General features: G+C 38.2%; 1 protein-coding gene across 2 annotated transcripts; it reads right to left on the bottom strand.

Annotated features, from left to right (window-relative positions):
• Nucleotides 1-2,413: 2,413 nt before the first annotated feature.
• LOC136240722 (uncharacterized) lies at nucleotides 2,414-15,691 on the bottom strand. 2 transcript variants are annotated; one of them, XM_066031760.1, is made up of 4 exons: nucleotides 15,131-15,691; nucleotides 4,311-7,091; nucleotides 3,329-3,998; nucleotides 2,414-2,666 (listed from the first exon to the last, which is right to left on the bottom strand). In XM_066031760.1, the coding sequence occupies exon 2, from the start codon at nucleotides 6,343-6,345 to the stop codon at nucleotides 4,468-4,470; it is 1,878 nt and encodes a 625-aa protein (XP_065887832.1). In that variant the 5' UTR covers nucleotides 6,346-7,091; nucleotides 15,131-15,691; the 3' UTR covers nucleotides 2,414-2,666; nucleotides 3,329-3,998; nucleotides 4,311-4,467. The 2 variants fall into 2 exon arrangements, with proteins under 2 accessions (XP_065887832.1, XP_065887831.1); XM_066031759.1 differs by having other exon boundaries at nucleotides 3,329-7,091.
• Nucleotides 15,692-17,469: the final 1,778 nt, after the last annotated feature.

Genomic DNA, 17,469 nt, shown 5'->3' with positions numbered 1-17,469 from the left:
TGAACTGCATGCACATGTTCGAGCATTTTTCTGAATTCCATTTTATAATGTACATTTCCATTATCTTTGATGAGAAGTTTCAAGTGTAAAAGCTTTAGAGGTTATAATGCTACAAAGGGGTAGTAACAGAAAGATTGATTTGTATGGTGATAAACTACAGCACTTAATTAAACAGTTATAATTACGAATGCAGTCTTGTACGGAGATGTAACTGAACACTATCATGCTCCCCCAAAACAGGTGAATCCATTGCTTGGTAAGTTATGTCTTACAGGTTCTTCCTACTACCAAGGCAAAGGCAAAAACTGAGAAAAAGATGAGAATGAACCACGTGTCCAACGTGAGGTAAATTGATACTCATATCCTCTGTCTCCTTGAGAGCACTGACACGAAACAGATTTTTGAGTTTTTACTTTGGAGAATACAATACTGCTGGTTTTCATCTTTACACTAGCTACTTTTCTGCTGCTATGCAAGAAATTAGACAAGTGATACTACAATGATCAGCATTTATCCCTGGTGCACTGTGATGTTGATACTCACCTGACCACCAGAAAAATGTATAGCTGGATCTGGGATGGTTGTACATTTTGCAGAAATCACTTCAGTATACCTAGGTTTTCCTGGTCTGTGGAGTGCGCCTGGAAGTGCTGAAAGATGTTGGTAATCAGCTCTGTAATTTGTGTTGGGCACTCACACTCTTAAATGTTTTGCGCACTATTTAATAATATAGCTCTGGGCAGACTGTGCATTCCATAACACTGAGTAGATATCAGAGACTAAATGTGGGCTAGTTGTAAAAACTAGACTGAAATGGCAAACTGCATAACTAGGGGCTGGGTGGCTAGACACCCACCATGAATTGAACTACATTACTTACACATGCAAATCAAAGCATTAATAGCTTAAGTACTCATACTAATACTAATCATATAAAACACTTGTAGTACACATTTTTCTGTTATGTTTAGTCATAAACTCTTTGCATTATTTGTTCAACATTCAGTGGGAAACTAAATCCTGCATTACCAACACTCTGAGGTTACTCAGTCTTTCATCATTCATAGTGGTGCGCAACCATGAATAGACTTGCCTGAGACAAGAAAAGGTGATGATTGAGTCTAACAATGGAATAGTAATTGTGACTCTCTAGTAATCAGTTGGTGAACTTACTGTAGGGTTTGGTCTAGTTTGATGACCTCTTATAACATGGGGCATGCTTTCATTACTGTCAATATCTCTGCACAGATTTAAAGCTTTACGATAAATTTGATTATGCTCAGCATTTGCATTTGCATTTTCACGAAGTTGCTTGTAATGCTCATCAATTTTGTTAAAACCAAAATAGCTATACTTTCTTGTAGTCGTCCTTGCAAGAATTCTGCAATTGGCTTAATTGGCTCCAGTAATTCTTTTGACAGCAAAAATGCAACCACATGCTCAAAGCTTGTAAAATATGCTTTAAACCATTGCGGGCAGTACTTCAAGATTCAGAATCCCAATTCCAGTTATATCCATTAGGATAAATTTCACTGTCATTATCAGCAGGTAAACAAATCTGTTACGAAGTCTTGACCAGGTAAGGATCCAATTCAAAAATTGTAGTGAGCTTTAGTTATAATAGCTACTAGCAGATCACCAGTGTTTCTTTAGGTTCAGTACAAATGGCCAGCACAAAATTTACATTTATAATTTTCAGTCAAAATCACTTCCAGATTCAATCTCAGGAGGGCAATTTTCAAAATTTTCCTGGGGGGCATACCCCCAGACCCCCCTAGTAAAAGCACTGAACCTATTAACATAAACACTTGGATAAATCCCCACTTCATTAGCTATATGGTAGTGCTCATATAAAAAACTAGCAAAAGCATGAAACTAAGCCAGCCACCCCTTTCATTTATCTCTGGATCAGCCCCTGATAACAAAGTAGTACGCACAAAAGGCAAACTAATAGCTAATGTGTATATGTATACATCTTCAGAGTGGGTAGCTTTACTTCTAAAATTAATGTAGCTAAAATACATTTCCAGCTTCGTGAGTTGAAAGATATAATAGTGCAAATGGTACGTATGTACAGAAACGCAGAAATTAATTCAGTACTGTATACATAATAGTATTTACCTCTCTTTTCTAGTCTATATACTGTTGCAAAAGAATGATTCTTAACCACTGTCAGTTTGTCTACGATTTTTGGGCTGTATATAGCAGGGTATAATAACCGTACAAACAACAAGTATTTCTGCAGGTAATCTGATTGGCCTTAACAAGGTACTACAATCAAAAGAAGCAACAGTGATTGGGTGAGGAATAGTGCATGGTTATACACTGTGATTGCTTGTGAACTGGAGTTCATGCCAAAAAAGCTTATACCTGACATGCACCACAACACTAAGAGCACATTAAAATACAATTAATATACTAATGCAGTTTGTATGGTTATGCAGCTATACACACGCAAATATGAAAACATAAATATGTTAGTTATATTAATGCATAGCTAAATAAGTATTGAACACTAGTAGCTACATGTTCATAATAGTATACTGTGAAATGTATAGAATAACTTAGCACACGCACACTGGTGACTGAAGTAGTATTTACTGTTTGGTGTGTATCAGTTTTCATTTTCCAGTTCTTCAGTGTCAGAGTCATTTTGCACTACATTCCTATTATACAAAACAAATAATACAACCAATTATACTAAAGATAATAAAAAATGCAGACAAAATTGCATTATAAATAATGAATTAATGTATGTGAAAACTACAAAACCTCCAGACATGTACTAACTGGGGATAGGATTGACATTGTATGAAGGCACAAGTAGACCTATTCGTGCTGGTGACTGAACAGACATGACATTATAATGCCAACTTATATATTCACAGTTTCCAGTTTTCATGGTTGAACAGCTGTCCCGAGTTCAATCTCGTGTTGCACCAAGCCCAACACTTTGCCAAGCAGCAATTTGCAGTTAACCGTTGATTATGTTAAAAAAGAGCTGAAAGTGATCTCAAGTGCCACTCACATCCTGAATGGTCAATGTGCTCTGTCCTTTTGCGACACTATTGCAAAAGGGTCTCTCACTTTTCTAGATAAATTCCCTTCATCGTCTCTCCAACTATATATCCTTATAGAAATGAGGAAGCTAATGATGGTAAAAGTGTTGGTCATTCTCTGTGTTGAAATTTTCATGGATTTTACTTTCATCACAAAATCCATGAAAATTACATACCACAAAAGTTTCCACATGTATGGTACATGCAAGCAGAATGTTTTGTTGTTTTTTTCAATTAAAACCAAGACACTATAGGAATCCCTATCTTACCGTATAGCTATGTTGTAGGCATCCATCATTTGTTCATCTTCTTCAAAGTCATAATTGTACTCATCATGGTGAAAGTGGCATTTATTAGCACAGGAAGTAACTTTCTTTTTGATTATAATAAAGCAAAGCAGAATGAATGGAAGACTAACCAATATTATTGACATCTCTGTTGTTATATTCTGCAAGAAGGGAAAAGTGTTCATATTCACAACCAGTACCATGATCAACAAGATCAGTCCATCTAATGCATTTAATAAATCATCTTTGTATGGGAGAATCCAAATGTGGATCATGGCATTGATGACACAAGCTGTTTGCAAGTAAAACAGCATGTTGTAATAGTTAGTGTTGGCTACAAACACAATTAACATGATCACTTGACGACATATCAGATAATAAGCAGCAAACCAGCGATACTTGTTCTTGAAACATGATTGAAACTGATCCAGTAATGGCATAACTTTGACAACAATTTTCCTACTGATAAATCGCTCCAGTAACAAGAACAGCGGAAAACCAATCACTACAACCAGTTCAAAAATTGCTGCAATAGTTCCAGCAGTAGGAAAATTGAATGTTTGCTGATATGACGGCCATTAAAATATTGAATGTTTGGAGTTGCATAATTGTACACTTCATCAATGCCAGTAAACCACATTGGTCGTAATAGCTGTAGAGAAGTGGATGCCAAAGACGTGTAAGATAATAATATAAGAAGACACATCACTTGAAGGATACATTTATGGATAAACAGTGCTACTCTAGCTGAACACCTAGCTTCTATAACAATCACCACAGTTAGTAGTGCAACAGCAACAGCATGAGCATATTGAATAAACAACTGATCAATACCACTTAGTCCTTTTATGAAACAAAGTTGTTGAAGAAATTTGAGATTAAGTTGTGCAATACTCGACAGGACAGAGGTAAATTGGAACACACCTTCTGAAATGTATGGATTATTGTACAGCAATATACTCACCATGCTGTAGTAATAGATTACACCATACATGTATCCTGATGATTACTAAACACGCCAACTACCACTGCAATCCAATACAAACAGGTCAATACTACTACTAACACTGTCATTCCAGCACTACAATGGACTACACTAATACAGTCAGTGGAACCATATGCTAGGGTGAATCCTGGACTGCATTCTCCACAAGCGACTCCTGTTCTGTGATGTTCACACTGATCATTGATTTCATTGGGTAACTCAAAGTATCCCTGTCTGGTCTCCCTACAATCAATAAAGTTACAATAATGATTAGGACACAATGATGTAATAGGTTTCGCTGCAATACTATACCAAACCAGTAACCTCTCTTGATCTCATTATAATCGTCATAGCAGTGCAAGACTTCATGATTGTAACACATGCATGTGTATTCAACATCACTGTAAATGAATCCCGGATGACTGGTACATGGCTGTATTTCAATTGTTAGTATAGTTTTGATGCTCAAATATGAAGTAGACACTGAAATTATTTCTACTGATACATTCATGTTATCACCTTCAGTATCACTACCTGTAAAACTAACAGTAAATAATGTGACATTGTCAATAAAAAGATGACTAATGTCCAATATAAAGGTGGAACAATCAATACATTCCACACTAAACAGAGTTGGCTCTGCCGGTTTATTAAAATAATCAAAAACAGCACCTTTAAATGCCACCTTATGCCCAAGAATATTATTCTTTATAAAGTAAGCATTGTGATCATAATCAGATGTTAAGTTAGCACCATCATCATTGACAAAATACAATCTCAGTTCATGTGGTGAAGTGACTATTGGAAATCCTGTACTGTTAAGTAAGGTATAGTCATAGTCACATGTAATCCTTATTAATTTATCATCAACCAGTTGAGAATAACTCCACTCACATGGAATGAACATGATGGATGTCTCACTATTGATATCAGTATCTACTTTACAATATTTAGGAATGTTGTAGTACAATGAATTGCCAGCAATTCCTGCAATATTATTCATAAAGTTAATGGGATATCCAGCTTCTTGACCCAGTGAGATGTGGTCACAAGATTCCGTATGATCTACATACATTGCCCCTCCATATTGCAAAGCTGAGTTATTTATAAAATTGACGATTGCATCAAGAAAGAAAACGTCACAGCCTTTACTCAAATACATTGCGGCTCCATTATCAGCTGTGTTGTTTACAAACACTATTGCACCATATGCTTCAAAATGGCAGTTAGATAAATACAAAGCACTACCAATGTTGTTAGTAAAGACTGAATTACGTAGTATCAATTCAATAAACCCTGGCTGATATAAGTCCCCTGCAACATAAACTATACCATTACTAGCAACATTGTTATCAAATTGAGAGCCTGTAATTTGTACCATGTCTCTGAGAGATGATTTTTTAATAACATGAAGTATTGCACCAGTTCCATAATAAATATTGTCTATAAATTTGCAATTTTTTAGTTGAAGATCAAACTTTCCGTCAGATTTAGATATAACATGGATAACCCCTTCATTGTTATCATCATCATTAAAACTATAGCCCGTTGATAACACATTTGACTTCAGTCCCACTTGCACAAAGCTTATTTTAATATCTCCATGATAATGCACAATACTGATAACTGCTTTTGATCCAACAGCATTCATGTTCTTGTTATTTGTAATCCATACATTGGAAAAATTAACTTGCGTCATTGTGTTAACAAGAGATGTAACATATACAACAGGTGATCCAGGTTGTAGTCCAGTATTGGTAAAATTGGAATCATTAATTAAAATATCTAATTGTTTTCCTGACACAGAGAAGAATACACAACTACCATTATTGCCATTGAATGTTGATGATAAAATTTTTATTTTGCAAATAGCATCATGTTGTGCATTACTCAAAATAGCAAAGCCTCCTGTGGGCATAACTACTCCAAAAGGAACTGTTCCATTGTTAAACAATACGTGGACATTTATTAGCTGTATATTGATCCAGAGTAATGCATTAAGCTTGATTAGCATTCCCACTTGATTATAAGATATGCTAGTGTTGGAAATCAAAATATTATGTGTTGCAGATGAATAATTATCTGTTATGCTAATGGACAAACCTGATGGCTGATAAAGACTAAGTGGTGAGATGCATCACCGTTGTTATATATATTGCATTCAGATATGACAATATTCAAATTATTAAGACTATTTGACTTCTCAATAACCAGTGCTGCTGATGCACCACTATGTATCTGTATCATACTATTTGATACAAAAATGCAGTTTTCCACTGTAACATTCCCAGACACTTCTAACAAAGAAACAGCTTGGATTGGAGAATGCTGAAACACACAGTTAGACAGTGAAATGTTATTGGTGATGTTAAATGTCACTCCTGCAGTGTTTTTACCATTGGAATTACCATCTCCACACTTGTCCCATGTGATTCCCTCAATGATGACATTATTACAATACTCACAGTACACACTTCCATTATTGTTACACATGATAGTAACACTATTGCCAGCTATTGTGATGCTGTTCACATGACCTGATCCCATTTTAATGTGACCTTCTAGTGTAACTGATTCTGATATAATGTTAATTACAGTGTTATTGGTCATATTGAGTGTGTGCACACATCTGTTGTCTGCACAATACATGTTGGTGTCACTACCACCACTATGTAAGTATGTATGATGTTGATCACTTCACTGTGAACATATTGACTGGTGAGTGTAATCAAGCAAACAATCATCAACATGAGCATCCTCCTATATGTACATAGTATTCTATAAATGATTCATGAACTGTATGTATTTTATAGTAGGGAAATCATTCAAAGGTTTGCATAAAAACAGTCACAAATGCTAGTTAGGTACAATTAAGTCAAAATGTGCCAACTATAGTGTGCAGAAGGTCATGGGTTTGAATCCAGCTGGTGGCATAATGCTTTCTTTTAACCACACCTTTGGGCACACTTTTTTAAAGGAAGAGATCATTCGTCTGGTTCCATACATAATAAAAAAATAGACAAATGTTGGCAAAATTAAAAACAAATGCAAAACTTGTGACACTTGAACCTGGACCACCGGTGTGCGGAAAGACCAGTGTGGTACCAACTGTACTACCACCCCAACTTTCATACTTTTCTATCTTTTTTATACATAAGTAACCTGTATATATAGTAAGAAGGCCAGGTGAAGAAGAAACCAAGGCTGAAGTTGACCCTAACCCTAACGCCAATCTTAAGTTTGCCTGTTAAGTATAATGATGTCCTTCACAGTTCACTGTATGTATGAAAGTAAGTGTTTGGTGAGTTTGAGGTGAGCTAGTGTGCTTGATACTTGAGTTATGATGGGTGAGTGCTGGACAAATAGCTATATAAGTTGGCATCCGAAACTGGATGGTTAGCAATTACATTTTTTAAAGCTAATAGTAACTCAGCATCCAAAGTATATACTGATGCAAGGTTGTAGCAAAATCCTACACCTGTCATTTGGCAACTGAAATATTGTTCAATGCCTGCTCTTTACAGCTATGTAGCTACATTCCTGCCAAAATCATGGACAAACAACATTAGTGTTTGCATACCAACCTGCTAACATATATATATATATATATATATACACACATATATATATATATATAGTTATTAACCAATCCAGGTTTGATCTCCATCTAAGTGGTAACTTTCCTTTTCACTTACTGAACCTCTTTAGTGCACTTTTTTGTTTCTGTGCATCCATCAATTTTATGCAAATCCTTCATTTGCTAATCTTTATGTTTACAGATTGCCTTCAATCGCAGAGTTTCTTCCACTTTATGCAATATTTCGTTGATATCTGAGGTTTCTAGCTATCTGCAATGGAAACTAGTGGCAGGGTTACTGAACAATTATTAACCTGTGATCTAGCCCATAGTTGTTTACTAATAAAAATTAGCAAAGCTAAAAACAAAAATGTGATTGGATTTAGCAAAAATCAACCATATGGGTGCAAAAGTCAAAAGTGAGATAACACCAGCATGAAGTTACTACACTATCAGGCTAACAATCCCCATATCAAACTCGCCTTCAACTTGTTGGGTCTGCTTTTGATGTTGCTGCCTGTACAACCACACCAGACATCTGTACAGGTCTATGAACAACAGGGATGTGCTTTGAGGGATTCATACACTCTGGACAGATGAGCAGGGAGCTGAATGTGTGATGTATGTCTGTTTTGCGAGATCCCAGTCTACTTGCTGCCTCTGGTGGGCTGTTTTGTGGTCTGGTACCTTCAATTACCATTCTTGTCAATTTTGTAGTTTACCTCTTGCCCACCCCGCCACCTCCCACCCTCCACCCCTTTTTGAGGACTTGTGATACAGCAACACTGGTGAAAAAACCTATCTAAAATGGCAGGAAACTCTACAGGGATTACCTTGGCCACTAGCTGCTCTTAAAGGTTGTGAATTGCTCCATCTTTGCTGAAAACTCCATACGAGTATCTGCCAAGGCTGGTGAGTAACAAAGCTTTAAATTATTAAAATACGTTTTTCTCTGAATCAACAATGTGCCCATAAGGGTGATTTTCCAAAATCCAGTCACAAATATCTACTGTTAGCTTACTTTCTGGACAAAACAGGTATCACTGGCATTGATATATGCATTGATAGTACTTGAAAGACCAATGTTATGGTGTGGCACTGACAAAATAAACTTGAAAGGTAAACGTGATTGCTAGCACCCACAATTTGCCACTTTCCCTCACTCTTTTTATCTGCATTGCTCAGAGAATTATCTAAAATGCTTATTAATAAATATGCTACCAAGGTTTCCATGTTATATAGATGTGGGGTTGGCTACTCACAATTATTTACCTCGACCTACAACCTCAGTAATCAAGTTCGTGAATAACCTTTGCCCAAATCATTCTTGGGTCTCTAAATAGTGTAGAACCTTAGTTGGAATGTTCTATTATTAATAATTACTTAGAAAATTATTTAGCACATTTGTGATCAGGGCACGCTATATAGAGCACACAAATCATAAAACAGATCAGCCATCTGTGTGATTGTCCCATGTGTATTAGAGTAGACAAAATTTTCATGATCTTTGTGTTAAATTTCTTAGACACTTTTAAACTATATAGACACTTTTATTTATTTATTCATTTTGCAAAACTGCAAATATCACAGAGCAAACCATGAGGCTTTGTTCATATGTCAATGCCACTGAAGTGAGTAAATGGCAAGAAACTTAGCTGTTGACTACTTGTACAGTGGATTATGTGAAAGGTAAGGAATTTATGCAAAACATGCACACATATATAGCTAGCTCCATCCATTGGCAAACTACAACATTCTAAATGTGATATTTCTTGATACTTGTAACTAGGCAATAAAACTGGTTTTAACAGAGACAGTCATCCTGGCTTGCACCCTTTTTCACAGCTTGGCTGTTTTGGTATAGATATCAGTGGCAGATACAGAGGGTTGCAATAGTTTCAGCTGAAATCCCCTCTGAAAATGGTGCACACGCCCCAAATATATTTATGATCATTGTGGGTGATAAAATCACCAGGAGATATACATGGTGTATTATATTGGGAATTTTCTACTGGCCAAACTTCATACTTTTTGCTTTTGAAATCACTGTAAACACCATTATGGGCGGTGTTTAAGCGTGTTAAGTGCCTCTAAAAATAATTATCATTTTAATGAGTTCAAGTGATGTTTTCATTTGCTCCAAAACTTTCTGCGAGGGCCCTAATTGATAAGATTCAACTGTGTACAATGTTGTGGAGTGATTTTTACTGATTCATTGCTAGCTAGTTTAAGCATATGTAGCTACGTTAACATTCACCCCAGCTGGACTATATATAGCTACACTTCTCAGTCTGGGATCACAGTTATTGAAAACTTCCTGAACCTGAAACCCCCTCTGAAAATTTCTAGATTCGCCACTGGATATCACTTCTTGCATTTGCATACCTCTATTTAGCTAGCCATAGGCTGGCTTAGGAACTCCTTTTTTACTTGTCTTTTTTCTTTACCACCAGGAATGAAGAAGAGTGCATAGTGGCATGTCATTATGTCTATTTAAACTTTGAACTCTCTACAAGGCAAGTTGAACTCTCTAAAGAGAGACTTGTATCATAGCTGAACTCTCTACATGGTGACTTTCTTGTAGTTGAACTCTCTAAAGGGTGACTTGCAACATAACTGAACTCTACAGGGTGACTTTGTAATGTAACTGAACTCTCTACAAGTGACTTTGTAATGGAACTGAACTTTGTAAACTTTCTATAGGACAACTGGTTATGTAACTAAACTCTCTACATGGTGATTTGCTTGTAGCTGAACACTCAGCAGGGAAACAGCTAAACTAAACTCTCTGGTGACTTACAACCCTTCGTGGCTTGTTTGTGGCTGAATTCTCTACAGGGTGGATTGTTATGTAGCTCCAGGATGATATAATTGTAGCAGAGCTCTGGCTTGTAATGTAGCTGTACTCTCCACAGGGTGACTTCTTTGTAACTGACTCTCTACAAGGCAACCTATAACTTAGCTGAACTCTCTAAAGGGTGACTTGTAACATAACTGAACCCTCTACAGTAATGCTCTAATAGAGTGGCTTATTTTTACATAGCTGATTGCTTTAATACAGTGATGTACTATTAGAGTATTTGGTCTCTGTAGTTGCATGTGACCAAGGAATTGTATTGTATTTTATAACAGATCAGATGGTTTAAAAGAATCTCAATCGTAATATACACATAATTGAATTTTACATTAAAACTCAAAGGTCTTAAATCAATTCGTCTAAACCAATGAAAGGCTTTTCTACGATGACTAATCCACCCATACATCGCTTTTTGGGCTCATTCCTTAAAGCAGTTTGCCTGGTGGGCATGGCAACATATCGATGTTATTTTTAGTGAATGCGACTGCATATTGTATTCAAATCAAAATTGATTACCAAGATTCCTCTTTATACCCCACTCATGTGTGCCAAATTTTGAAGTAGTTGGATAAGACGTTTGTACTTTATGGCAACTTTTGTAAGTGCACAAACAACTGAAGGTAGAGCTTGAGGAAATTTCCATAGAAAATCATCATGTTTTGTAAAGGCATCATCACAGAGCTCAGTACGTATGCGTGAAAACCATGTTATTGTTCATCCTGTCAATAACATGCAGGTGTGGAGTGCCGGCTTCCTTGGTCGCACTACACACTACCATGTTTCTTGATCTGTGCAAACCATCCCAACCATTATGTGGTGGATGAACCTAATGGTCAGTAGTTGAGTATGCTACTACTTTGCTAAAAGAAGACTAGTTCATTTTTCAAATCGTTATTTTTCTTTGTCTATTTCTTTTACCCGAGATGGTTTGCCTACCACCCCCAGCACCAAAGAGCATGCAGGTGTGAAAAAAGGGAAGGGGACATTTATGGTAGCCAAGACAAAATTAATAACTGCAAGATATTGTGCATAACTGCCCTCAGCGTCCTCAATGATGTCAAACTTACTTTCTGACATTACTATGAAGAATTGCTAATGGCGGCTTATTCTACTTCATCAGTGTGACCTACTTCTTTATGTTGCCCCAATTTGGAAAGTATGCTCTCAGTCAAGCTCAGATGTAATTCTTGACACTATAAGGCAGTTAATGTTGTTCACTCACCTTACTCAACTGTAACAGTGTGCAGCTCCGTATCCACTTCACTGCTAGTTCCGGCTGGCCATCTGTTTATCCTTCACATGGTTGTTACTGCCGTAGACCTCACACAATCAAATGATTGTGGAGGGGTTTGGTAAGTGTACAAGGCCTCGACAGCCATGGGATATTTTGTTTTGTATTACTTTTTTATTGTAGTGTGGATGGAAAAGGAATGTAAGGTGTTAATATTGGATTTTTTTCCTTTTTGACAGATACTTGGGATAGCGAGATGTTTGGGGCAAGGCTAGCGATAGTCCCCTCCCAGACTCTTGCTATTATCTTAAGCCACAGAAAGGGAGCAATGGTGACCTTTCACCCAAGGAGATATATCGATGGATGAGTGGGATGTGTGGTATCTCCTGATTTGATTTAAATTTGCTTTGTGGATTTTTATTTTTATTTTTATTATTATTTGTTATTCCTTGTAAGTATATTGTGCAGGATCTTTCAGCGTATCAACACATTTTTTGTTTAAAAAATTCGTTTATTCATTTATGAATGTAACATATGTGTGTATTTAGCGTGAATTACTACATAGATATTGTCCAAAGATGCAAGCTAGTGAGGTGTATGTACAGTATCAATCATCTTAGTTTCGTGGGTTACATGTCGAGGCCGGGTGCCTTGTGAGCTGGGCGAGTTCTTGTGGAGGGGTCCTGATGTACCGCTGATAAGCCTCGCTTCTCCACCTGCCCAACATCTTGATGTGAGCGTCTGGGATGAGTACCAGAGCAGTAGTTGTGGCTGCTCCTATCCTGAAGCTGTGGGTATTGTATTGTTGGGTGTTTACTTGGAGGAGGTCTAAGATAGTGTCTACTTTCTGGCTGAACAATGCTCGGGTGAGGTACGTGTGGTCATTGGTGATAAACAGTGGGCCTGGTTGAGCCCCCCTTTTTGTTAGGTATGGTATAAGCGCAGAAACAGGACAAATAGGGGTGTCAGTTGCTCCAAGATAGATATCTACGCCTTGTCTGAATGGGTCTGTTTTTGATTGCTTGATGCGTAGCTTGATGAGGCGGGGGTTGGAGCGGTTGTCAACTGAAATATCCCTTAGTGACAAATGCATTGATTCATCGTAATCCTGTTGCGTCGGCACTGTAAATTCACTTACTCTCAGGAAGCCAAAGAAAGCTAGACAACAGGCTGCCCACAGCATGATGTTGTCGTAGGAGGGTGGTTGCTGGGAGAGTACATGTTTGATTTTTTGCATCATCTCCATAGCGATGGGCAGCCTTGTCCTGGGAGGTATGTCTGCTTGACTTCTTTTGATTCCAACTAAGGCTAGTTGGAGCCTGGGGGGTAAACTGGTGGCTGAGATTTTTGTGTAGACCTGATAAGACATGCATGTGGCGGATGGCTGATAGGTATACTTTAATGCTGCCATGTGATATGTTGCTGGCTGCCATTGACGTGGCGAACAACAGAAGGGTCTCTTCAGTTGCTGGTATTGGTGACAGCTGTGTTTTTTCACGAAAGGTAGTGAACCTCCTCCATCCGGCTGAGTACGTTTTCCTTGTTGTGGGTGAGAGGCCAAGAGTGATAAAGTGCTCCGCTTGATGTTGCAGTTGTTCAGTGTTAATGGGGTTGAGTGTTTTTGTCCATGGAGTATTTCCTGAGGTGGGAGAGGTGAAGGTAGCTTTACTGTTTGATGTTAGTGTATGTGTGTGCTTAAAGAGTTTTCTACCCGCTTACATGCATATTTTTGTGGTCTGTAGTGTGCAGTAGTGGTTGGTGTGGCATCTGTAGTAATGTTGTTATACACATAGTATGTATAGGTATACACAAGCAAAATAACACTATTGGCGTACATGATAAGTACAATGGTACAATTTGGGGGGGGTGTGTGACTGTCATTGATCAATTATCATTGAGTTTGAGCAGTTTGCGGAGATTACGTCGAAATGATGGGGATATCCAGTCTGGTTTTTTAGGGGATGTTAAACTTTTCAGAGCTGATGGGAGTGGTGTTGGTATGGAGGAAGCCTGTAGGTGTAGCTTAAGAAACTATGGGATTTGATTCCTAGACAGAGAATCTGCTAGAATTCCTGGGATGTGTGATACTGATACCTCTAAGTCAAAAGTGGCTGCAAGAAACCATAAGCAGCGAAGCAGGTGCATTGTCATGGGGTCCTTGGAAGAGCCCTTCTTAGTTACTTCTACCACGCTTAGATTGTCACACCTGAACTCAGTCTTGTGCTTTGACGATGCTTTGTTCCAAACAGCGCAAGATAACACAATGGGAACCAGCTCTTTTGCCATTATGCCAATAGAATCCCAATCAGATGACCAGTGGAGTTGGAACCATCCTCCATTGAAGTGCGCTCCACAACCCCATGAGCCGGAAGCATTAGTTTGTATCTGGTAGTCATACTTGCTGGCTGAGGTGGTGTTAGAATACAAAGGTGCGGCCTGATTTTTACCACCTTTGTGGCATGTTGGAGTAGCCCCACCAAGGACAGTATTTCCCGCTTGGTAGCCTTTTTTTTTCGAAGCCAATTTTTTTTACTGAGGCACGAATACGATTTAACTTCTCAGCTGGCAGGCATGCTTCCATTCTCTTTGTATATCTAACGTGATACCTAAGAAAGTCAGAGTCAGTTGATCATTCAACTAGGGGAGAAGGACTGCCATTTCTATAAATAGCCCATCCTGTGCCTTTGTTACTAGTTTGGCCAGCACTGGTGGTAGTCCACTGTTGATCAGTATAGGAGGCAGGGGGTGTGTGGAGCTAGAGCCTGCGTTCTGTGGTGATTTGGTAGCATCTGATGGTGTCTCAAATTCTTCAATGTAGTCAAGGTTGTTGTTACTACGCCAGTCTATAGTTGCATGGAAAGAGAAAGATGGATGGAATAGAGTTGTAAGATAGATTTTTTTGGTATTGAAGGCAGTGGGGGGGTTGGAATGCAGAAAGTAAATAATTAATGCTAATAGCAAGTGCTAACAGCGAGTGTGCATGCATGGGGGTGCCATAATACAACACCTAACTACAGTACGTGGTCATGCTACGTGCTTAATAACATACAGCTATGCTTAACAACATACAGCTATGCTTAACAACATACAGCTACAGTACATGGTCGTGTTGTGTGCTTACGATAGGTGCTTACCGAGGTCACTGAAGGACGAGCTTGGTGTATCGTTGCCCCTAGCAGTAGGTTGTTTGGTGTGATTGTTAACAATAGTTGTCACGATGGCCGAGATGTCCTCCGTTGTCAGGTGGTTCGTCGTTGGCAGCTCTGGTCGGGGTGAAGTTGCTGGTACTGGATGCTCCAGCAGTGCTGGAGGCCTTGGGCGCGCCGCTCGAGTTGCTTGCCGACAGGGATTTGAGGACCGTCATTATAATGTTGGGAATGTCGGCTGAAGTCATGGTCTTGGATGTGTTCTCTTCTTCTGTTGGCCGTGGTCGCTTCTCTATTCCTTGTCGTTCCCCTTCATCATTCCTGCATCTCTTCCCGCGGGTAGCTGGTGGCGATGTCGATCTGTTCTCGGTATTCCTGCCTGTGTCCTTCTCCTTCTGGGTAGGCTTCTTCTTAACGGCCTTATTCTTCAGCATGGCGCTCGGCGAGTAACTTGGGGAGCTTTGAGTAGGGCGAAAGGTGATTGTAAAAAATGTGTTCGCCACGCATGCACTATACTTTTTTACAAGTTCAGCTATTCTCTATTTGATGCCTGTGGTTGTGGCTTGGTCATTACGTAATAGAATATGCAGCGTGCTCACTGTTTGTTCCAAAATTAATTCGTTTAAATGATCATTTAAACATTTTTATAAAGTCCACAGTACCAAATGATGAGAATTTCATTTTCTTGGAATTTGTATCTCATCATTGCCTGCAGTACCCTCTCAACTGTAAATTGCTTCCTCTGCCACTGCCTTAGAATGCACTGAAACACTGCATATCCACCATGTTCTTAAATCATGTTGGATGGTTGCACACTTGTATTTTATACCTTGATATCACAACACAAATTTGCTACTGCTTTATGTACATGCTTTTTGTTTATATTTTGCAAACACCTATACAGAAGATAAGGCACACCTGTATTTGTAAGCATTTTCCTGGTTTAGATTGTTGCTCTTTGTATTGGTCATCCATGATGATTATGTACATCAAATAAGCAAAAATCTGTTAAATTTTGACCAAATCAAATGTTTAGAACTGGTCAGCAGTGGGAGAGGATGGTGTGTCCCTACTCCCTAACCTCACATCAGCTATAGAGATTCATATATGCTATATTACTGGAATCCACTTTATACAGTTATATAAAAAAAAACAATTTTGTTTAAATTAAATGCTCTCCCCTCTCCAAAAGTCATGATCTATCTATGCCTACATGAATAAACATTAACTATATAAAAGGAGCTATTTTAATATTGAAATGCATTTGCAAAAACTTATCCATTATCCAGTCCTAAATCATACACTAAAGACTAACAAGTTGATGTTGTGCTACCTCTAATAACCAGGCGCCTTGTAGCTCATTTGGAATTAACCAACTATGTATAACTATGTAGCTATAATTCATCAATTAATTAAGTTAATGTAATTTCGGAATTTGCAATTTCATGAAATTTTGATTATGTTGCTACATGCATTGCTATAAGGAAGCATTTGTTAAACAAACCACTTTTAACAACATGTTATGTACAGAAGTTGCTTTATTTGATTATCATTTTTTTCTCACAAATTCTTTCGACAAAGCCTCAAAGCTGCTCTTCATTTTCATTCACAAATATAGGGGACACACTCCCTTCAACTTGAAGGGATACGCTATTCCTGGTAGTCTACGAGGCCTGCACCATGTTGTTAAATACCTGTAAAACTTGAAGGGAAGGTAACTTACAAAGTCTGAGGAGAGTCGCCACACCCATATTTCAGATTGCCAAAAAGAAACCACCCCAGATCAAAGTTTATCTGTGCACAAGTTTAATAGAGACTTCATTTCACTTTTACTTCTTACGTACAAGTTGCTTTTACCATAGGTAGATAGGCGCCTGGTTTGAAAATAATAGATTATGGTGCACTTCTAAAGATAGATAAACATAACAACCTATTACTATTATATGAATATCCTTACACTTACAATAGAGTAGATCGTTTACATTCCCTTCCCATCATATAGTACAATAGTACTATTGTACTGTATAGTAGGGACCACAAAGGAGTAGGCGTGGCCCACGGGATAACATCACCCAAAAACCAGCCTCAATTTTCCCTGACGACGATGAGGCAGTATTGATTAGGTAAAACTAAGCCCAAACAAGCTTTCAGATCGATCCGAAACGTTTTCAACAAGTTGCTACGGAATTTTACGGAATTTCTACTGACTGACTGAGTAACTGACTGATGCCTTCAGACAAGTGTAACTTGATAATGGCTAAGGCTACGGGCTTGATTTTTTCACTGTTCGATGTCACTTCAGCCCGACAGGTGCCTTTTGGCATACC

This window comes from Dysidea avara, chromosome 12, assembly GCF_963678975.1.
Source record: "Dysidea avara chromosome 12, odDysAvar1.4, whole genome shotgun sequence".
In the NCBI taxonomy this organism is placed as follows: domain Eukaryota; kingdom Metazoa; phylum Porifera; class Demospongiae; order Dictyoceratida; family Dysideidae; genus Dysidea; species Dysidea avara.
The sequence above is the reverse complement of the archived record's forward strand: the minus strand, read 5'-3'. Positions and strand labels throughout refer to the sequence as shown.